The 24,295-nt window shown below is 39.5% G+C and overlaps 1 protein-coding gene across 2 annotated transcripts; it reads left to right on the forward strand.

Moving 5' to 3' along the window:
* Positions 1–818: 818 nt before the first annotated feature.
* On the forward strand, positions 819–22,818 carry nup54 (nucleoporin 54). Of its 2 annotated transcripts, XM_088319879.1 has the most exons (15): positions 819–988; positions 3,242–3,349; positions 7,228–7,311; positions 7,425–7,598; positions 9,009–9,095; positions 9,161–9,316; positions 11,119–11,339; positions 12,489–12,676; positions 15,880–16,076; positions 16,134–16,188; positions 16,263–16,356; positions 17,543–17,650; positions 17,728–17,847; positions 18,035–18,145; positions 22,552–22,818. In XM_088319879.1, the coding sequence occupies exons 1-15, from the start codon at positions 943–945 to the stop codon at positions 22,678–22,680; spliced, it is 1,878 nt and encodes a 625-aa protein (XP_088176005.1). In that variant the 5' UTR covers positions 819–942; the 3' UTR covers positions 22,681–22,818. The 2 variants fall into 2 exon arrangements, with proteins under 2 accessions (XP_088176005.1, XP_088176006.1); XM_088319880.1 differs by lacking the exon at positions 7,425–7,598 and having other exon boundaries at positions 821–988.
* Positions 22,819–24,295: the final 1,477 nt, after the last annotated feature.

A 24,295-nucleotide genomic window follows, 5' to 3' on the forward strand; every position in this document is an offset into this window, starting at 1 on the left:
TCATATGCTATAGAATAGAAGTGTGTTATAAGCCTAGATTTAAACAGTTCCAATGAGGTTGCAGATAGTATCTCAGGGGAAAGAGCATTCCACAGCACCGAGGCCCGAGTGGAGAATTCTCTCAAACCTGCAGATTTCTTCTTGGCTCTAGGGATCACTAGTAGACTAGCATTTTCAGAGTGAAGGCTCCGAACCGGAACATAAGGAGAAATCAAATCTGAAAGATATGAAGGAGCAAGGCCATGCACGATTTATTATAGTACCAAGAGAACCTTAAAATCACATCTCAAGCTAACAGGGAGCCAATGCAGGTTAGCTAAAATCGGGGTCATGTGATCAAACTTTCTTGTTTCAGGTAAAAGCCTCGTATGAGCATTTGGAACCATTTTGGTTTTTAGCAAAAAATGTGAGGTTTGAACAATTTTTCTCGACAATCTCAACAGCAATTAAGCATATTCACAATTTCGTGACGTTTTAACAAATTTTTCCGTCATTTTTAACAGCAATTAAACACACAATTTCATTATATCACATCCCAACAATACGAGTTTTTATCGACACTTTTAACAGCAATTAAACACATTCACAACTTCACCACATCAGATTTTAACAACATGAGGTTTGAACAAACCAAAATGTTTTTCGTTTTCTGAATAAATGTCACAGTTTCTATATTATTGTCTGCCCCGTCTTTTTTTCTCTTTCTGACGATCATACGATGCAACTCCTCGTATCAACTTTTGTACTCTGTGACGAAAAATATCGGAAAATTAGAAACGTGTTTGACTCAAAAAATAACAACAAAACGGGATTTTAAAAATATACATAAAATAAAAACGATACCAAGTTTAGCCTGAAGAGAGCGCTCAAACACACCTACAGTCTGAGAAGCAATGTAGTGACAAAAAGGAAGAGAAGAAGAACCCGGCGACAGAAGTCAACATGGCGTTCAATTTTGGCGGCGGTGCTGCCTCGAATCCTACCGCTAGTAAGTGTGTTTTATTTGCAAATTCCGAACGATAACTTTATCCAGAATTATATTTTTCATATTGTGGGCGTCCTTCCGATATTTTAAACCTTTTTTGACTCACATTGAACCATAATGCAAGGTATAGCCTCTTGACAAAATAAGCTCTCTTTTTATACACTAGGCGAAATGTAAGTGAACCCGAATTATTGTGTTCACTTGTTACTAATAAATATTAGTCTTTAAACAATATTTTATTTTATGCTTATAAAATGTGTATATATTAACGTGATATAAAGAATAAGCAAATCACTTCTTGGACGCGTTTTGATGACGTTGTCGTCGCGCGAATATGACGTACTGGATACCATCGTTTTCCTTCCAATATAGGATTGGGATGATATCTGTTTCGCCATGATCTATCGTCATATATATCGTTTTTATCGGGAAAATTCTCAATTGAAATAAAGCAAATCTTAACTATCTAAACCAGTGGTCTCAAACTCAATTTACTTTGGGGCTGTCGGGCTGAATCGAGTTTTCCACCAGAAAACATCTACTATTAATTGTTGCTCTAATAATGCATCTAACAAAAGTTCTAACAAAAAAAAAATATCGAATCTTAAATAAATGAATCCATATTTTGCGTGGCCTGCACTTAAGTGAAAAGAACGGTGTGTATTATCTGACCAGTAGATGTCACTGTATTGTATAGTGCAACAATAAAGGTGCTACAAAGCACAAGAAGGAACACAAACTACGAAGACTCAAAGTGACCAAAAGCACCCTTTTCTTCCCATTTCCCCCCTTTCTTTCTTTCAAAGATGGAACAAAAACATAAAGGGAAAACTGATGAGAAAAAGGAGAGAAAAGTTCGAAAAAAGAAGAAAACCAAAGAAAAAAGAAATGAAAAAAAAATTATAAAATGAGGAAAATAATGAAAAAAGCAAAAAGGAAGGTGAAAAAAACGTTTTGTGTTTTTGGAGTATTTTAGCAGTAAGATGAGGGAAAATTAGATTGATATGTAAAATAAATGCCAACGTCTCGACCGACGAATATTTTAAAACATGAAAGCTAACGTTGTATTTTTTTTAATCATATCTTTTGATCAATTATTTATTTTACATTTCATAGGCTCTCAATAATACACAGACCCTTTATACTGCCAACTGATCTAAACAATTCTAGTAGGTTTTTACTTACAGACAAAATGTATTTGGTAATTCAAAACACATAACAAGCAAATCATTTCTTGGAAGCAGCATCATGGTGACATTGCTGTGGCATATTCAAATTGGATCAATCTTGCTCCAGGCTATGATTGTTTAATATCTTTAACTATTTATCCTGACTATCTTATATTTTATTTTTCTTTGCAATGCATTTATAAATTGTTTACCGTAAAGTGCCATCTAATCCTCTTGCATACAATATATCACAACGTTGACATCAATGTCAATAAAAACAATTAAAATAATTTCCCCTTATTAAGCGATAATAATTCTTACAATCACAACGCTGCATATATTTACTCTCAGCCAGACGGATTATGTAGGATTAAAAACAAAGATAGTTTGTGTAAACGAGTTAATTTTATTTCCCAAATAAACAACAAACCATTTTTTTAGGATGGTGCTTATTATATGTAGTAGTGCAGGATTTGCCAGACAATTTCTGTTCTACAGATGGTTTTACTCTGTATCAGAAAATGTCAATATTTAGTTTAATTTGCAAAAAAGATGTATCAGTTCCTGTTGTCTACATATATTCAATGGTGTTGTTGTCTGCTACAGTGGCTGAGACAATCTGAGCTCAAATGGGCATGTGAGATTGGTGTGACAAAACTGAGTTTAAATAAAAAATATATCTATTTTCTCAATTCCTGTACAAAATATCTTGAACAAGGTACACAATTTGAACTTTTCATGAAACATTAAATAAACGCGGTAATATAGCTTTTTTAAGTGTTCACATCTAAAATCAAGTCAGTCTTTTCTCCACAACATTAAATATTAACTCTAATGTTAATTTGGGTACAGATGAATTAGTAATAGATTTTGGAGCCGGTGAATTCAATGGCTGTTAAAATAAAGGGATAATTCATAAATTGATCGAACTTATGACTAATATTTTGCAATTTTAAAGCCTTTCAATTGGCGATTTCATAATGTAGTAAATATTCCCAACTGTGTCAAAACTCCACAGAATGATGGTTTTAAAATCCGAAGTCATAATTTGTGACGTAATGCGAGTACTTTTCTTTCTTTTGTGGAGGCACAAGCGGGTTTGCTTTTGGTGCCTTTGGCGCAAAGACCACCGCGCCAACAGCTTTTGGCTTCGGCACCCCCGCCACGACCACCACTGCCGCCACTGGATTCGGCAGTAAGTCTTCTTATTTTCTTATGGACGCCAGCATTTACCGACGACAGCTTTTGATGAAATGAAGAAAAATAACAGTGTTGTGAGCAAAGGCTATGTCATTTTATTGATTGAACAGTTTTCCACACGTAGAAAAAAGAAAAATGATTAGTATGGGAGATAATGGGCCACTTTTATTGCAATTGTAAAGTGATTTTTATTTTTTAAAATCCTAAAATACCAATCCTACTGATTTCGTAATAAAAATATACTTATTCACTCACATGACATAATTTTTATATTTTTACTTCTCATACAGTAGACTCCCGGGATACGGCATCCCCTTCCTATGATGTTTTTGCTTTACAATGTGGAATAAGGTGTTTTATCTGACCCTTTTTTATGCGTCACGGCATTATGAAAATGCCAATATGAGAGTGGCTGAACTCTCGTCTACAATGCCTTTCTTTTAGATTTATACAGAATCTCGTAGCGACTCCTGCATGTTAGTTCAATACGATACTGTTATTTTCTCACTATATTTATATTTTATGGGTGCAAAGACTTGCAGTGATGCCAAAGAAAGAAGCAAAACCATGATAATCATGGAAACTGAGTTTACCACTACAAAAATATCGACAGTAAATCTAAATGTTATACCTGCTAACTTACATTTTTTAAGAATTTCTAACTAAGAACTATGAACCTATTTGTAGAGTTCAAATTGCATTTTACTTTGCGGGTTTAAGATCACGGGATCTTTTAATTACCCATTGAGACTTTTTATGATAAAAGGCTATACAAATAGATGCGCAATCATTTCCTTCGTTAACTTGATTGTTTTTCGCTTTTCCTTCCCCTTCCCACTAACTTTCCTTGGACTATTTATTATGGGCAGAAAGGGGAAATAAAACTGATAAAATCACAATCAAATGAGATATGGTCCCGCTCCAACACAATTGGGACAGCGCCTATTGACTGAAGAGTAGAAAGAGATTGAGCAATGCATTCAGCCCTCTACTTTTAAGGAGTCCAATTGACTCTTTCTCTCCTTCTCAGCATTATTACACCAAGACAGGCGAATAAATGATAAATTGGAAAGAAGTCAACATTTTTCATCCCTGTAAACCAATTAGAAGCAGTAGAACAGTAAATAAAACAAATATTAGGTGCATTTTGTGAAGTACATTAAGTGGTCAACTGCAGAGTCTGTAACAAAAGAACAAGAATTTGAGATGAAATGGTTGTAACGTTTTTATTTTTTTAACGCTTTGACAACTGATCTTTGTTTTTCTGAGGGCATGCATTAAATTTGAAATACTTTTGTCAGGCAGTCTGTCATAACACTGAAGCTCTCTTTTATAACGAAATATATACATATTAAATATACAATGCATGTTGGTTGAATCCTACCGAGGCGAGTCAGACTCCGTTTCGTTCAACTGTCCGACGTGCTCTTGAAATGTTTTTGTGTCACCGAGCTAATGCTGTGTTATGAAAGGTCTGCTTTGCAAATAGTCTTTTTTTAGACAGTATCCGGGCTAAATGCTTTCAAACGTTTTCATTTTGGTACACTCTATTTATGGTAATGCCGTCATTTCTGTATGTTACCGCTTGAGACGGAGAGGCTATTGCACGTGAGCAACTGTTAGCAGGGATAACAATCATGTAAGATGCCCCTCTCTGTCGGAAGAACTTTTCTGGCGTCAAAAGTTGGAATTCATTGTCGACTATTTCTAATTCTGATTCGACGTCGACCAAGATTCGCAGGCCCACTTGATGTACAGTGGAACCTCGGTTCTCGACCATAATCCGTTCCAGAACCCTGTTAGAAAACCGATTTGTTAGATCACCGAAATCATTTTTCCCATTAAAAATAATGTAAATCGTTTTAATCCGTTCCAACACCCTGAATGTTTAATGTAAACATAAAGCTAACCCAGGCTAATCGTACGTCCACGTTATCGTAATCTTCCGTACGAAGGACTACGCTAACACGAACGTGTAAAAATAAAAAAATCAGGTAGTTTACAAGTCATTTAGCACCCGGGTCTCCACAATAAGTGGTGAGCGGTTCATTGGAAAGGGGGCTCCGTTCCAACACCCTGAAAGTCGGGCTCCGTTCCAACACCCACATAAAGCTAACCCAGGCTAATCGTACGTTCGCGTTATCGTAATCTTCCGTACGAAAGATTACGCTAACATGAACGTGTAAAAATAAAAAAAAAAAGGATAGAGAAAAGAATTATGGATAGGATTTCTTACCTTTGTGGTGGTCAGCAGAAGGCGCAGGTGGACGGCCGTTGCTTGCTTATAGCACTCACTCCCTTAGCCTCATCACGAGATTTCACAGCCTCCTTATTCTTTAGTATCGTACTGATTGTAGATTTAGCCATGCTGTATTCCCTAGCAAGATCAGACACTCGCACACCTTCATATTTTGCTATTATTTCTTCCTTAAATGTAATAGTTGTACGCACTACTTTTCTTTTTTCACCTGTAGCAACTTTGCTGCTTGCACTGACTTTCTTCGGAGGCATAATAAGGGGCTAAAACACCCGTACGCCGCTCAGCATCGCACCCTAGCGTACGCACTCACGCATTACCGGCGTTCGAACTCCGATTTTTTGACCGAACAGCGAAGCAAGAATTTCTCGAAATTTTGGGTCGGACTCCGATTTGTTCGAACTGAGAGGCGTTCGAAAACCGAGGTTCCACTTAGAGCTAAGATTTATGGCCCGAGCCCGAACCCGAACCCGAACCCGAGGCAATTTCGGGCCGGGTCGGGCCTGAAATGTCAGTCATACGGTCGGGTCGGGTCGGGTTCGGTCCTGCTTTTTTTTTTTTTTTTTTTTTTTTTTTAAATTAATTAATAATGTGTTAAATGTTCATTAAAAATATATACTTCAACTATGTATGGATACTAGACCAAGGAATACTTGTTATAAAATAAATAATTTGGATAAAACGGAGAAGGAGCTGTAATTGCTTTTAACGGAGCCAGAGCATGCTCTGTGCACGTGACGTGACGTGAATGCTGTCCTCTTAATAATCTTCCCCTCCGCAAATTCGCGTGATTTTGGCCTGGTATCCCCGATATGGAGTCGGACCAACAAGAAGTTAAGGATAAACTCAAAAGAGGAGAACTGACGAGGAAAACGCACTCTGGTAAGAGTCAAGTGTGGAGCAATTTCAAATTGATAGTAGAAAATGATACACAGACTTGCGTTGGCTTCGCTGAGTGTCAATGTGGCAATTTGCTCGCATACGATAGCAAAAAGACTGGGACCTCGACGCTGATCAGACATTTAAAAAGCTGTCCTGGCAAAAGTAATGAACGTCAGACATCTATATTATCGTTCGGATTTTCATAGGAGTCGGAAAAGGGCACAACACGTCGTCAACACCCCCTCAATGAAAGTGCGCTAAAATCTTAAGGACGTACTACTACTGCTGCTGTGGATTATGGCCCAATGATCAAGTCGTCAAAATGACGGACGCCCTTAAATGTTTTCGCTACCTCGAAAAAAAAACCGTCAATGACAGATTGTCGCTTAATGTGACATCTGCAGTGCAGACACAGAAATATAAAAGATGTAAATGTTTATACAGTTTTATTTAACTTAGGCCTAGATGTTGTAACAAAAGGCAGAGTTTAATTTGTTATCATAAATCACCCCTCCTTATAAATAAAATATGTAATTTCGGGCCCCTCGGGCCGGGCCAGCAAATCCAGTTAATTAGTCGGGCTCGGTCCGGGTCGGGTTTATTACCCCTTGGGCCTGCGTCGGGCTCGGGTGCTTTTTTTGGGCCCGATCTTACCTCTAGTTCCACTGTATATGAAATGCTTTTGTATAACTCCTCTATTTTTGTAACTCGTGTGATCGTCCTTGTGGTCGTAGCTCTCACAGCTCCGAGTTTCGGCACAGCGACAACAAGCGCCGCAGCACCAGCAACGGGATTTTCCTTCGGTTCCACCAGCACGGGTAAGCCACTACCTTTTTCCTCCATCCGCCGTTCTCTACTTTTCTAACCCGGTCCTTCTAACTCCTTCGCCTCTGTCGTTCTCTCCCTCTCGCTGTCCGCCTCGGCTGCAAAGGATTCGGGGGGCTGGGCACCGGAGGCACGCCGGCCGCCGGCGGATTTAGTTTCGGGGGTTTCGGCTTAAACGCTAACCCGGCGGCGACGGCCGTGGGTTTTAATGCCGGCTGTTTCGGCCCCGTCTCCACTGCCGGCACCGCTTTCAATTTTGGCAATAGCCTAGCTAGCACAGGTAGCTCAAACTGTGGTGGATTTTAGGGCTGCACGATTTTAGAGGGGGGGGGTGGAAAATTGGGAACAAAACCACGCACAACATGCCGTAAAGTATGCAAAAAAGAGATTCAAGTCTGCTCTCTCCAGTTATATGAAAGATAAATTACAGAGATCACTAGCCTAACCATGATTTTTTTTTGCAAACCATTTGCTGCATGCTACACCTAAACAGGGCACTGTTAAATGTGTATAAGTGCACAGATGACGTATCAATTATGAAGGTTTATCATGGGCCATGTAAAGAGTTAAGATAGTGTTTCCTGTTTGTAATTATTTGCTTTCAATGGTACTAGAACATTGAAACTGTAATTTGGCCATGAAAAGTTGATAAAGAACCCTTTTAACCTTAAGAAAACAGCGCCCTCTTCTAAGAAGCTTTGTCAGAGTCGCTGCCTACAAACTTTGCCCCGCCTTGATTGGCTAGTGCTGGTAAAGACCCGAACTGTGACAATTCTGGTTGGCCAAACGCTCCATCACTCAAATAACAAAGGGGGGGGATTAGACAAACTCGTAGAAACACAATGTCTTGTGATTACACAACCGCACTACGTCATGCCACAATATCGATTAGATTTCGGTTAATCGTGCAGCCCTTGTAGATTTGACTCATGTCAAGAACACAAACATCCCTTATGCCCTCCCATCTCCATTTGTTAGGTGTCGTGCTTCTTCATGTCATGTGATTGTCTTTCACGAGTATATTTCAGGATTATCCCTAACATTCATTATTGGGGGGGGGGACATTGACAGGCATTTTTTTGTCCTAGTTTGGAATTTCGGGTGGCTCGTTTTATTTAATTGACGTCCAAAAACTCAATTATCTTCAATAGGCTTTAGAAAATAACTCATTCACTGCAATCCCTTTGTTAAGAAGACCTCCAACTGGCAGCCATTTTTAAGATCTCTTTCCCAGGTTCATGGATCCCTTAACCACCTGCGTCATATGAGTGCCACTTTCTGTGGTGTGTCTTGGGCAAGTCCAGCCTGGCAGCGCCCATCCCTCTCCAGGCTATTTTGTTTTGAGTAGGGGTTTTCTCCCCCCACTTTAAACAGATAGCACTGGATCCATGGTTACCAGTAGCAGGAGAAGAGAAGCCTCTTGATCCGACTCAAATACAGCACCTCGTCCAAACATTTTACACATGATTTATTTTTCATATAACTGTCCGTAAGAGGTAATCCTGAATTCTGCTTTCCAAGGCTGCTCATATTTTAAAACCACCAGCCACTTATATTTTTGTTATTACCCTGATTACCATATCCTTTTTTATGTCCTGGACACTGTGTTTCTCCATACATGTCCATACCAATATAATATTGAAAGCATAATCTAGTGTGTTTATTTTTCGTGATCTTTTTTTACCCTCAGGCGCTTTCGGTGGCTTTGGCACCACCACAACAAGCGCTGCTGCACCGGGTTCCACCTTTAGCTTTGCGCCCTCTTCCGGAACCACGGGTATGTGTTCTTACTTCTTCCGATCACCTCTTTGAGAATATCACGTTTTCCCTTTTTGTCCGTAGGAAGCCTTTTTGGCGGCACGCAAAACAAAGGCTTTGGTTTCACTTCCGGCCTCGGTACAGGAACAGCAGCCGGAACTACTGGATTTGGCACCGGGTTAGGAACCAGCACTCTGGGTGGGTTTGGTGGTTTTGGTCTCCAGCCCACCCAGCAGCAGGGTAATTCAATGATATTTTTAAGACTTGTTGGGCCAAAAAGAACCCAAATTGGGTCTGAAACGAATTGATTAATGACACGGACTTATTCTTTTCAAGTATGAATGTTTTTCGTATTCTATTTCCTGGGATTCCGGCAGATGTTATACAATACAAACCAGTTCTTTGTGTTATTTCTGGTTATTAAATTGACCCTTAAAGGGATATACTCGCTGAATAAAAAAGTATATATTTTTTTGAGGTTGGGTGATGTTTAGTTTTTTTTAAAACACAATTATGCAGTTGTTTCATAAAGAACCTATTATTTTCATTGTTTTGAAACAAAATGAACTGTTTCTGTGAGTTCTTTTCATTTTGCACAAAATGGCTAAACTTGACAGGATTGATTTAAACAGGATAAAATTTCTTGAAAAAATAAATTTGAAAAAAAGGGTGGTCTTTAGTTACCGGATTTTTGGGCTGGTTGACTTGTATGATACAATAGTTTTGAGAATGTTTTTAATTACAATTTGACCACCATTTTTGATAGTTAATGAAACAAAGTAGGACCGTTTTGAGGGTGTTTATGTAAAGCAGGGATCTCCAACTTGGTGCGCGTGGACTGCTTCTGAAAATATATTGAGGGTCATTGTGATGTTCTAGGAAAGTTGATTTTTAACTGTCTTGATGTTTAATGGTTGACTGAGCCTAGTTTAACTTATTCAATGCCATAACATACAAAGACGCTTGCAAAAGCAATTCCCCTTTGTGCCAAAATGTAAAAATACATTTCTATTGTTTTATTTTTAAAAACGACTAGAATTGGTTTAGCCCTGATCATCAATAAGTATCAAGCCTCCAGGAATGGTTTGAGTATGATAAATCACTAGATGGAAGGAGTGGCTTTGATCAGATCTTTGTCCTCACATCGAGGAAGTCCACCGCCTATGTCCAGCAAATGAGTGTGTGTAGGTGGCCCCATTCAGCGAGGAGATTGAGTGAAGCAGTGTGGTGTGAGTTGCGAGACATTGAAAGTTACTGGCTTGTAACTCTTCTACAGAGCTTTTTTCTCTCAAAAAACGATGACGAATTTCCATCGTCATTGTCTGGTCATTGAGGGGTGACATTCGTGATTAACATAGTCATGAGATGAAATCAGCAGAAACATCAGTTCTGTGTTCTTGCATTAAGCTGTTATTTTTTCTAGCAAAGTGCCTTTGTGTTGTTTATGGAATGCATTGTTGAGATATTGAAGGTATCACAAATCCAAAGAAAGAACTGAAGTAGAAGTTCTGCTTGGAATTCGTCCCTTCAGAAAAGGCTGTTTTTCTTTTCATGTTTTGGGGAAAATTAGTATTTTTAAGAAACTTTGCAATGTTCAACTCTTGTTTACTAAGCAATGGTAAAGGCTGAAAACATACTTTTTTCTAATGAAAGATGAGGTATCAAGGATTATTTTGATATGTCCTATGCCCTTAAAGCTACCGAACCAGATTTTCTGTAACCCTTGAAAAACGAGTCAAAATGGCAAAACTGGCTGGCACCGTCTCTCTTTGAGAAAAACGTGTTATTGAGTTAATCTCTAACAAATACAACCTAGTAATAACATAGTAACGACATAGTAATCACAAAAACATTTCAGAAATCCATATCGAACCGATAGCCGTTTGTGCTCATCAGTATCGAAAAAAGGCTCAAGAACCCTGATAAAAAGGGACCCGGGAACATTGGTCGAATCTACCCTAGTCCATTCTTTAACCAGATTGTGTTATTTTTCAACTAAGAGTGCAGCTTCATTTAATCAACATTGTTGGCTTCTTGGGCAGGAGGCTTGTTCGGCCAGCCCGCCCAGCAGCAGGCTCAGCCCAATCAGCTGTACCAGCAAGTGACGGCTTTGTCTGCTCCCACCTTGCTGGGCGACGAGCGCGACTCCATCCTGGCCAAGTGGAACCAGCTGCAGGCCTACTGGGGAACCGGAAAAGGCTACTTCAGCAACAACAACGCCCCCGTCGACTTCAACCAGGAGAATCCTTTCTGCAGGTTCAAGGTGGGAGGACCATAAATGATTACAGGGATCAGAATGGAGATTTTCATTTTCAGCTGAAATAGCCAGGGTCCAGGAATAAAGCAGGGCGGAAACAGCCCCCCCCCCCCCCCCCTGCTGTGTGATAAAATTTATGAAATAATAATAATTCCAGAGCCTCTGTCCCATATATGTGAATACCAGTATATGACTTTAATTTTGTCTCTCAGTTACTTAAGAGCCCTGAGGCTCATTTTATCCTCAATTTTTTTCCAAGATTAGGGTTTCACAACAAGATGCAAGCAGAGTTCCTTTGTAAAAATGTAAAAAAAAAAAAAAAAAACTCCTTAAAAAAACTGCAAATCGAAAAGGTCACTAATGTATTTCCATTCAGAGCAGTGGGCACGTGTGAGGGAGGGGAGCTTTTTATTTGTGCAGAGATCCGCCCACTCAAACAATTGCTGTGTGCTTCCCTGGCGTCTTTGGATGCTTGAGATTAGTTCTGTGGGATTTTATTATACCAATTTATGGAATAATAATAATGCCAGAGCCTGTGTCCCATATCAACAAATACCAGTATACGACTTTAATTTTGTCTCTCTCACAGTACCTAAGATCCCTGAGCTTCATTTTATCCTTTTTTTTTCCAACATAAGGGTTTCAAAACAAGTTGCAAGCAGAGTTCTTTTGTAAAAATGTATAAAATAAAATAAAAAAACTGCAAACCGAAAAGTTCACGGATGTATTTCCATTCAGAGCAGTGGGCCCGTGTGAGGGAGGGGATCATTTTATTTGTGCAGAGATCCACCCACACAATCCAATTGCTGTGTGCTTCCCTGGTGTCTTTGGATGCTTGTGGTTAGTTCTGTGGGCTTTTATTATAAAGTGTCTCAACAGTGAACATACAAAACACTCCTTAGTGAAGTACAGCCAAAAGAGGGTCGATTGGTATGACACCCTGACAGTAAACTGTTGTATCTCCGAGCCACGTGTACTTTTGAAAAGAACCGTTTTTGGCTCGCCAGCCATAAGTTCCTGACCCCTGGGTTAGTTGGTCTTGAAGTCAGACCAGTTGAGAAGCACTGTTCTAGATCAAATCCAGTACAGTACGCCGTATCCTGGAGTTGTACTTCATTTGCACACAGACCGTGATTGAGCTGTTGTGCTCGACAGGCGGTGGGCTACAGTTGTGTGCCGATCAGCAAGGATGAGGACGGCCTGGTGGTGCTGGTGCTCAACAAGAAGGAGGCGCAAGTGCGGGCGCAGCAGCAGCTGCTGGTGGAGTCGCTGCACAAGGTCCTGGGAAACAACCAGACGCTCAGCGTTAATGTGGACGGTGTCAAGTCGCTGCCCAATGACCAGTACGTGTTGCGCACACTGCATCCTGCACAGATATTTGTGATGTATTTTTGTTGAGGGAGCTATATTCAGCCCCCCTGCTTGTATGGTTTAATCCAGTGGTCGGCAGCTTTTACTGTTCCACGAACCGGTTCATTGACAATATTTTTACAGCCAGAAAGCGACATTAAACATGTTTGTACTATTTAAAAAAAATAATTATATTGATAAATACAACATTAAAAAAATCATAATAGAATATAATATACCTTTATTGTCACTGTTACAAAATGGGTTAACATATTGTGACAACGAAATTGGGCATGACATTGCAGTGTCAGACATTCACAGTGAGGTAAAAAAGCCAAGAAGATAAAGGAACAGAGAAAATAAGGTTATAAAACAAGGAGGATAAGGTTATGGTTAGAATTTACACAATATTTACACAAGAAATATAAATATAATTAGGACCACATTAATTATACTAATGCTTGAATCTACTGTGTAGTTATGTGGAACATTTAGATGTCCTCGTAACATCACATAAAATCACATTCTTTCATTTTCTGAAACGGGTATCCTACAGGGTTCGTACGGGTACTTGGAATCCTTAAAAAGGCTTGAATTTTAATGTTGTGTTTATCAAGCCACGAAAATGCTAAAATTTTGGGTGGAGTGCTTGAAAATGGTTGAGATTGTTGCCATTGCCATGTTTCCTGGCAGTCTGATTCTATTGACCACTCAGTAAATAAAGAGACATTTTTAAAAAGTATATGAAAATGCACGGTGGCTTCTTATTATTGCGTTGTCATGTGAAGTGTTCCCGGCCCCCCTACTGGTCACACCCAAAAGGACAGCTCTATTTAGAAAACCAGCTCAATGAGAAGAGCTCCCAAACACCTCCTCGGATTATTTTGTTTTATGGTACATTATCAATGATAATAAAATATTATGCACCAAATTATTTCGGAATTAGTCATTTCATATGATTTGTAAGGGATCCCTGAAAAACACATGACATTTAAATATTCACAGATCAACAACAAAATAATTTGTAACCAATTTAGACACAGATCCTCTGAAAAACACGCTAGAAATAATGAGTAAAAAGCTAAAGATTAGCAGTCTAACATTGAAAACTTGAATGCACTCCGCTTCGGAGTAATCAATATGATTAAAGAGAGTCCAAATTTGTCTTATTTTCTGCTTTCCTTATGTCAATCCGCGTGCCAAGTAATTAAGAATACACAAAATGAACATTGAAGCTTGTTGGCGTTATCTGGTCCGTCTGTTCTTGACTCGGGCATCCTCAAACTCTGTTGCTAAAAGTTTTCCATAGTAGCATGTGTTTTCAATCATTTTAGCATGAGGTAGCTGAGCATTCTACATGCTAATTAGCTGTAAGAATCCTTCACTGTGTCTTTGGCGAGCGGTCCTTGTTTCCTATGTGATAGTTGCAACGCCTGACAGGCAACTCCGCCAGCCCGTGCTAACCACACTGATTTTAATGTAAACATACTTCCTCAAAGCCTCGATTCAAGTTCTCTCTGAAACTTTGCAGTTTCAGTAAAACAAGAGGTAAAACAATGATGAAACATATTTTTTATTTTAGGTGTGTCCAGGTACCGTTCCACAGCCTGGTGGTTACCGACCATCGGTTGAATCCACTTAAATCCCTTTTTTTAAATGAATGAATGAATAATTGGCTTTTAAAATCAGATCCCCCTTTATTATCATAGTATTCCTACAACGCGATTACCTACAACTACAGTATAAAGAATAGAGAAAAAAATACACAATGTGTTGACTTCTAGTATAAAGTATTTACACGTCAAATAATAAATATACACAACCAGGATATTATCATCATATTACAAAAGTTCACTACAGCCCCTTTTTATCCTTCAAAAACGTGCAATAAGAACCATACACAGGGTAGGATATCGCGATCATACCAATATTTTATTCATGCAGTCCAAATTATTAAAATTGGATGATTTAATAAAAATTTTCACTCAACAACTGTTATTTAAGGTCAACAAAAACATTGTGCTAGAAAACATCCAAAAATGATTCACTCGGAAAGAGGGAAATTATAACTTGAGGGGCTGTAGTGAATTCAAAATCCCAAAGGTGAGAACAACCAGGAAAAGTCTGTGTGTGGAGTCAAACTTTGGAATAATTTACAAGATGAGATCAAACATTGTCCTACTATCCATGTGTTCACATTTAAATACAAAAAAAGCATTACTGGCAAAATACAGGGATGAAGAGAATGGGATATGAGGGAGATTGGAAATACTGCGTTTAAAACTATGGTTAACTTGTTGTTATTGTTGCTATTATTATATCAGAACTGTTATTTTAAATATTATGTTTATTTTTATTGTTGTTATTATCATTGGTGCCGCAGTGACATTTGGTAACTAGGCGCATTATGACGTTGAGGGATGGGTATTGCGAAGATTAGTGTATAAAATATGTGATTATAGTAATTTTTTTAATTATTGTTATCTGACCTATGTAATAAGTATATCCACGAGATTTTGTTATATTAGACATAAGAGAAAAGGAGGATTTGTAAAATGTATTTAATAGGGAAAATAAAGGGGTAGGGAAAATAAGCATCTGCTTCTGACTACCCCTTTTCGAACATGTTATGTGACATTATTTTGTTGTTGACTCATTGTTTTTGTCCTGTTTTTATTTTAATGTTCGAAATAAAAGTTTTCATTCATTCATCATACAAGTAAAACAAAATTAGAGCCCTTTTTTTTCAGTGTACAAAAAAACAAATTAAAAGGTTAAGAATGTTAAAAAAGTAATATATTCATGATATATAATATGTGCATGTTCATAGTGGCTTTTGTAAGGAGCATTATGCTCATGAATACTGTAGTTTGGAATTCAGGATGATAATGGCTTAAGGGATAAAGAAAGAGGACCTTCTGTTCTTGTTCTAAAGCACCTGCAGCTCATTCCAGAGGGCAGCAGGTCCAGTACGTGGGGACCTGGATGTAACCTATCCTTGATATTGTTTTGGGCTCCACTAAGGTACAGAGTGGAGTAGATGTCCTTCAGGAAGTGGAGTGGCCAGACAATGATGCAAACATGGTCTCCTAATACTCAACCTTCAATTCAGCAATTCATGTTTTGCCTTTGAATTGCAGCGCCTGAAGTAAAGAACTGAGTAACTGTAGACTCACTTTCTCCTTCCAACTCTCAGGACAGAGGTGATCATTTACGTGGTGGAGCGCTCCCCCAACGGCACATGCAAGCGCATCCCGGCCTCCACGCTCTACCCGTTCCTGGAGCAGGCCAATGTTAAAGTCCAGCTCACCCAGCTTGGCGTGGCCATGTCTGTCCCCCGCACAGAGCTGACGCCGGCCCAGCTCAAGCAGCTCCTCCAGAACGCCCCAGCAGGTGAGAGATTCCCCTTCTCTTTATTTGTTCCAAGTTTCAGTTTATTTTCCATATTAGGGGTGGACCCCATCATCTGGGAGCAGGCCAAGGTAGACAACCCCGACCCAGAGAAGTGAGTTAACGCGGCTGTTGTCATTTCCTTTCACAAGTCACAATAAGGAACCGTCACATGTTTTTGTGTTCCAGGTTGATCCCGGTGCCCATGGTGGGCTTTAAAGAGCTGCTTCGGCGACTTCAGATTCAGGAACAGATGACTAAGCAGCATCAGACCAGAGTAGACGTGAGTCAGCACCATTGATACAAATATGAATTATTTTGAGAAAGTACAATGCCCTTCTTGACACAAACATTAGATCAAAACCCCTTAAACCTTTTTTTTAGATCAGGTGTGGGCAAACTATGATCCTTGGGTCACATATGGCACATCAGGCTTATTTACCTGGTCCGCCAAACCTAAATGGTGAAAATATGATGATAAAGAATATATAAAATGGTAGATAAAATACAGTAATCCCTATTATGCTATAACAGTTTACCTTTCATAATATCCCTTCTTCACGGATTTTCATCATGCATTGTGATATGCATTCTGATGGGCCAAACATTGCCTAAAATAGTAGGCATTATTGGTAAAATTGATCTTAAATATCTAACCTGACCCAGAAGAAAGAGAAGCCCAGCCTGCTGAAATGTAATGATTGACATTTTAAGCCGGACTGAGGCCTAATTTCAGGTTGGACTCAAGCTTTGGCTTAAGACCTCACCTCCAGTAGCTTAAGGTAAAAAATACATAAGTGTTTACAGGTACAGAATACAGTACATTTATTAAGCAAATGCTTTGGCCTGTAAAAAGTTAATTGATTTCAATGTGTTGTGGAGCATTTCATTGTTTAATAATTGCAAGACAGAAAACGTTACAACTTCACGGATGACAGTATTCGGAGTTATTTTGGTGCCACTCTTGTACCCAGTGTTTCTTCCTGTGTCCCCTGTAAAATATATTTTTCTTTAAGTATTGACGTGAACTGTGCTCAAGGCCAACATTCAAAAAGATTTCCACATTTATCTTAACTTCCTTTTTTCTTTTTTATTTTCAAGGGGGATGAAAAAGTGTGTGAACCTTTTGGAATTCCTCACATTTCTCCATAAATCCCCATCATGTGATCTGATCTTTGCAAACATTAAGAGAAGGCAGAGAAATAATTAACTGAACATTTATAGATTTTCTTATTTTAATGAGGGTTGCATACAAACAATGACAAAAGGGGGGGAGATAAATGACTAAACCTGTACATTTATTATTTTCTGTCTCACTCTTTGGCAGCAATAACTTCCAGACACACATTAGTCTAGCACACTCCGTATCGGCACATACAAAAACAATGTATTTTTTTCTCCTGGCCTCTGTCAAATTATTGAACCCAAAGCGGCCGGCACTCCAAAAAGTCTTCTTATCCTTGCTCTAGATCGTCTCCAACGACATCAGCGAGTTGCAGAAGAACCAGGCAACCACCGTGGCAAAGATCGCCCAATATAAGAGGAAGCTGATGGACCTTTCTCACCGCGTGCTGCAGGTACATTCTGCCACAGCCATCATGTCTGTCCTTTTCTATTTATGATTTACGATTATGGATCCACCTGGTGCCTTTAGGTCCTGATCAAGCAGGAAATCCAGAGGAAAAGCGGCTATGCCATCCAAGTGGACGAGGAGCACCTCAGGGTGCAGCTAGACACCATTCAGTCGGAGCTCAACGCCCCCACTCAGTTCAAGGTCAATAGTCCATTTTTTTGGGGTGTGTCAGGAAAATGGTACGGCATTGGGTGTGTATTTTGCCATGAAAAGGGTGTACAAACCCTTTGTGTGTTTATTGCAATGGTTTTATCAGGAGGAAAAGGGTCCATGCTTCTTCCTAGTCGTCCAACGTTTTTTTTTTTAAATTTGTTTTTTGTCCCCCAAGGGTCGTTTGAATGAGCTGATGTCCCAAATCCGCATGCAAAACCACTTCGGGGCTGTCCGAGCCGAGGAGCGCTACAACGTGGACGCCGACCTTCTTCGGGAAATCAGACAGGTAAAAGGGCACACTTAACTCAGTAGCCTAGATGGTAGTGTGCCCGCTTTGAGACTGGGAGGTCGCTGGTTCGCGCCTCGACCGAGACATACCTAATTGGTATAATGGCGGCGCCCTCTGGCTGCGGCTGCATCGACTCGCTACAACGGGTCAGATGTATCGACATTTCGTTCTGTGTACATTGTTACAAAGAATGACAATACAAAGGAAATTATTATTATTATTATTATTAATTAATAGTAAAAAAAAATTCTGACCATAGGAAAAAATATGCTGTTTATTGTAAAATTATGCTGGGGTTGGCGATATGAAATAGTCCGCATCCAAGTAGTCAATAGAGGTAGGAAGAAGTGTTTGTAAGGATTTTTTTTTTGCCAATTTATTTGAAGACGTTAATTAATTTCATATGTAAAAAACAAAAACAAAAAAAACATTCTTGGTCAATCTACTGCTGCGTGCGGTAGGGGTGGGTGGTACTGTGAATTTTGGTATTGATTCAATCCAAGTAAAAACAGGCTCGAATCGACCAATACCGATACTGATACTTTGAAATGGTAAATGGTCTGTATTTATATAGCGCTTTTCAAGTCACTGAAGACCTCCCATAGCGTTTACAATGTGCTTCACATCTACCCATTCTCACTCACATACCAATAGTGGCATCAGCCATGCTTGGCACCTTCCTGCTTACTGGGGGGTATTAAGAGTTCAGTGTCTTGCCCAAGGACACGTAGAAGCCGAGAATCCAATCTGTGACACCTTGGTCCCAAGACAAGCGCCTTACCTCCTGAGCAGCTGATTTTTAGCTTTTTTCTTGAAGTAAATATATATGGTTCAAAACTGGGCCTAACACTATAGTTGTTATTAGCAAATAATAATACAATTACGAGAAAAATGTGTTGTAATGCCCCTCAGTAATATTTTGGTAACAATTTATTTATATTATTTATTTTGAGGTTCATTTTCACATTCTTCTGAATTGAGTTTGACACTGAAAAGGGCCAGAGACCACAACAAAAATAGAAAATAAAACAATATTCTCATGGATAGGGAAGCCTGACAAAGTAACCATCGGGGTGTTTTTAATTTCCTACTCTTTAATCAAATATTGATATTTTGGACGGATAGGAGAATAGTGCACAGAACAACAGAATATTATACAATGTAAAGCAATTTCAAAAAATCCAAGTCTTTGTCAAATAGCCTAACAATACGCAAAACTACTTACTATACATGCTATTCTTCACACCTGCACATATGAAAGATGTTTAGGGCGCCCTCTTCCGGACCAAAGGCCTATTTTAAGAACGTCCCAACTCCTATCTCAAGTGCATTGGAATCTCGCGTGCTGAGCAGTGTGGGGGGGCGTTATTTTAAAATAGTCATTAGTTATAGTTACTCACTACTTTTTCTAAAAAGTTAGTAACTGAATTACTATATAGTAAAAGGAACTTGTTACCCAGGAAAGAAACCATTTCCATTACTTAACAAGTTTTTTATATGTCAAAAGAATTGAAGATGTTCTGAGCAGTATTTATGTCCGTTCAATGGAATAGAAAAGAACCTTGTAGTATTTTTTGCACCTCACCAGCAAAAGATTTATCACCTCACAATATAAACAGGAAGCAATATGATAAAATAACAATTTGTAGTAAACTATATAAAGTGATTTTATAAATTAAAAAATGGGGAAAAAAAATAAGAAATATAACAAATGTGATCAAATACGATTAAAGAATCAACTTTATATTTTCATATCAACACAATAACACTGAAAAACACAGGAAATAAAATATGAATAAATCTACAAAAAACAAAGACTATTTTAAACTTGTTTATGCTCAACAGTTTACGTTTAAGGAAACTGCAACGGTAAGACACTAACCTTAGTAAGTTAGCACGAGCTAACTTGTTATTTTGAATGAAATTGCTCGCAAATACATCAAATGTACCTTGTAAATCCTGGAATAATTTTGGGGCTGCGAGTCACTCCATTTGATTTGCAGATAAACATCGCTGTCAAAGCGGATACGATAAAATTCCAAATCTGGCTTAGAACTTTGCCAGTTGGTACAGCAATAAATCACCATTGTAAAAAGTAGTGGTTATATTTTTCTGTCATGGTTATTGATATTTGTTTCAACTCAAATGCTCATTGAAGTGATTGGCTGATTGACCGAATCCCTAATGTCGTTTCCCGGGCTAGTTGCAACACTTCTGGTCTTGAGGCCGACCCTCCTCAAAAGGGGGATACGGTGGTTCGGTCACATCCCTTGCCACCTGCAAGGAGCAATCTCTTGCCATCTAGTTAACCTAGTTGTTCCCACAAAGGCTGGAGACTGCTCAACCCACCCTGTGTTAATGTCGAAACAAGTACCGTATTTTCCGCACTATAGGGCGCACCGTGTCCGAGGCTCCGAATAACTTCAGCCAATAGCGATCGATGTAACGGATGATTGACACATCTTTTTCGGCCAATTGCAGGATTGGTTTTGGCCCTCTAGCCAATCAGAGGCTCCGAATAACTTCAGCCAATAGCGATCGATTTAACGGATGATTGACACATTGGTTAGCCAATGAAACGCCGGTATATAAATCCCAGCATACACTGCGGACTACTCCACGTTCGGGGGAAAATCGAGTCGGCGGTGTTGCGTAAGTTGCGAGACCTTGCGAATTTTGATATTGAGCCATATATAAGGCGCACTGTATTATAAGGCGCATGGTCAGCTTTTGAAAAAAGTCAAGACTTTCAGGTGCGCCTTATAGTGCGGAAAATACGGTACAAGTAAATACTTATTTAAGTGCGGTCCACTAGGGGGCTTTTTGCCGTGTTTGAGGGGCGGCAGTAGCTCAGGAGGTAGAGCGCTCGTCCTGGGATCAAGAGATCGCAGTTCGAATCCCGACTCCCCTTGTTACATGTCGAAGTGTCGTTGGGTAAGACACTGAACCCCTAATGCCCCCAATAAGCAGGTTAGCGCCTTACATGGCTGCACGGCCACTATTGGGAAATGTGAAGCACACTGTAAAGCGTTTTGGGAAGTCTTGACTTGAAAGGCGCTATATAAATGCAGATCATTTCATTTCAGATCATTTCATTTTATGTCAGTCATGGCTCTCATTCTGACACGTGCAAAGGGTCAATATTCGTAATTGCTCTTCAACTAAACAGTACTCGCTATTTCGAATGGTGACACGATTCGAAAGGACGTGCGTGAGAAACTTCAAGTCAATGAAGACCTCCCAAAGCGCTTTACAATGTGCTTCACACTTTTTAAACACTAACTAACCGATAGCAGCGTCAGCCGTGCAAGGCAACTACCTGTTCATCGACGGCATTAGGGATTCAGTGTCTTGCCCAAGGACACATCGACATATAACACGGAGGAGCCGGGAATCGAACCTGCGATCTCTTGATCCCAAAACGTTATGCTGACGGCTACATGCTAATGGCTACATGCAAACGAGTCTTGCCAACTACTAAGTGCTAACCGTTACATGCTAACAAGTAATGCTAACGGCTACATGCTAACAAGTCATGCTAACGGCTACATCCGAACGTGTCATGCTAACGGATACATGATAATGAGTTATGCTAACCGCTACATGCTAAGGAGTTATGCTAGCAGTACATGCTAACGAGTTATGCTAACGGCTTTACAATGTGCTTCACACTTTTTTCCTTTTTACACACGAACTAACCGATAGCAGCGTCAGCCGTGCAAGGCCACTACCTGTTCATCGAGGGCATAAGGGATTCAGTGTCTTGCCCAAGGACACCTCGACATATAACACGGAGGAGCTGGGAATCGAACCTGCGACCTCTTGATCCCAAGACGTTATGCTGACGGATACATGCAAACGAGTCTTGCCAACTACTAAGTGCTAACCGTTACATGCTAACAAGTCATGCTAACGGCTACATGCCTAACAAGTCATGCTAACGGCTACATCCGAACGTGTCATGCTCACGGATACATGATAATAACCGCTACATGCTAAGGAGTTATGCTAGCAGTACATGCTAATGAGTTATGCTAACGGCTTTACAATGTGCTTTACACTTTTTTCCTTTTTACACACGAACTAACCGATAGCAGTGTCAGCCATGCTGTAATGGCAGAAATAAATGTTGGATTACCCCGTTACTGAAAAGTTGCATACTGGTGCTGAAAGGTGTATAAATCGCACAACCCAACGCACTGATAGGGAAATGCCGTGCCAACGTTTTTAATAGGTGTTTTTAATCAATGTTATCGATTCATTGTTGCTGCCCTAAATTCAATATCACAGGGGCCTCAAGTCCCCACTAATTAAGATAAACAAGGGATGTTGTTATATGGATTTTGGCCACATGTTTAAGTGTCCGGTATTTTTGGTATTTATTTTCCTATATCTTCACGCAGCACTTAAAGCAGCAGCAAGAGGGTTTGAGTCACCTGATCAGCGTGATCAAGGACGATCTGGATGACATCAAACTCATCGAGCACGGACTGAGCGATAGCGGACTCGTTCGGGGCGGAATCCTCAGTTGAGAGGCCTGACGGAATGTATTTCGCCGCACCACAGATAAGTGAAATTTGGCATCCTGGAAGACATTTGTACATACATCTTTTGTGTGACTTTTTATCCGCCGCTCGAATGTTATTAAAGTCATTCGTTTGAAAACCCTCGATATTCGTTACTTTGTTGCCGCGGAAAGGAAAAATTCTCAGGCTGCAACTGCTTGACCTTGAATCTCACAGGTGCTCCGGGCTAAGTCACATGACCGAAGCTGCAAAACAGATGAGACGTTCGAGTGGCGGACGTTATAGTTGTATTCGTCGTAAAAACAGGGTTGGTAAGGGTGCTGGAAATCCTTGAAAATAGTTTACTTTTAATGTTGTATTTTCAAGGATGGAAAAGTGCTCGAAGTTTGGGTGAAGTGTGTAGTAAATGCTTGAAATTGACGCTGACGAATTCTCTCTAGTGGGTCCGCGTTGTCATTGTATTTCTTCTCTTGTGATCAACGGTAGCTGGCATTAGTTTGTATGGCATTGTCCTAAGGAGCGTCATCGCCACCTGCGGGCGATGGATGCCACACCTAGACAGGGCACTAGGAAATGTGTATTTGAGCAAAGATTACGTATCAATATTGTAGATTTATTATGGGCCATGCAAAAAATGAAGGTAGCATTTCCCAGTGGTAAATTGTAATGGGAAGAACTTCCTGCAACTGAAAATATAAAGTACTTTCATTTATTCTACCCAACACCTTTAAGCGAAGAGATCCGTCTCTCAAAATATTTACACATATTTAATCAGATCTACAATAATATTGGCGATTAACTCTAGATCTAAGACTTATATGAATTTTATGAATAAAGTCTATCTATCTATCTATCTATCTATGTCTATCTATCTATCTATGTCTATCTATATATCTATCTATCTCTAAATCTATCTATCTCTATTTCACGCTCTATCGATCTCTCACTATCAATCTATATTCATCTCACTATCTCACTCTATCACTCTACCTATCTATTGTATATCTTCATAAATGCACACGCAACAATAAAATTGCATATGTGAATCGCAGAAACATTTTACACTGGAGTTTTTGTTTTGATGGTACTTAAAAAATGGAAAATAAACTTTGAAAGTCCTTCAAAAGTGCTGGAATTTGACCATGAAATAGTTGCACGAACCCTGTGAAATAAGAACTGGCATGAAAACACTTACTTTTAATGTAAAGTTTCAGTTTCATGAATTTTCAATATATTTTATCCATATATACCGTAAATTCCGGACTATAATCCGCTACTTTTTTTCCAAATGTTTAACCCTGCGGCTTATTCAGTGATGCGGCTAATTTATGTCGAGTACAAAAGGTAAGATTTAGACCGGTGGAATATATGCGCCGAGGAAGACCGCAACTTCTTAGCTTGTTCACAGATTAAATTAGCGTAGACATATCCTCATCATGCAAATTGCAAAAAGAAAGGCACATGACGCAGCTTTATAGCTAAACGCAATCGAGCAGTCCGATAAAGAAGGAAACAGAGCTACTGCACATAAACTTTACTTTGCTAGCGTGTTGCTACCGTGTTTTTGAATAAGGGAGCGAGGGACGACGTCTATATGACAAAGTCTCGTTCCCATACTGAA

Source organism: Urocampus carinirostris, chromosome 16 (genome assembly GCF_059441175.1).
Source record: "Urocampus carinirostris isolate Australia breed hairy pipefish chromosome 16, RoL_Ucar_1.0, whole genome shotgun sequence".
Lineage (NCBI taxonomy): Eukaryota > Metazoa > Chordata > Actinopteri > Syngnathiformes > Syngnathidae > Urocampus > Urocampus carinirostris.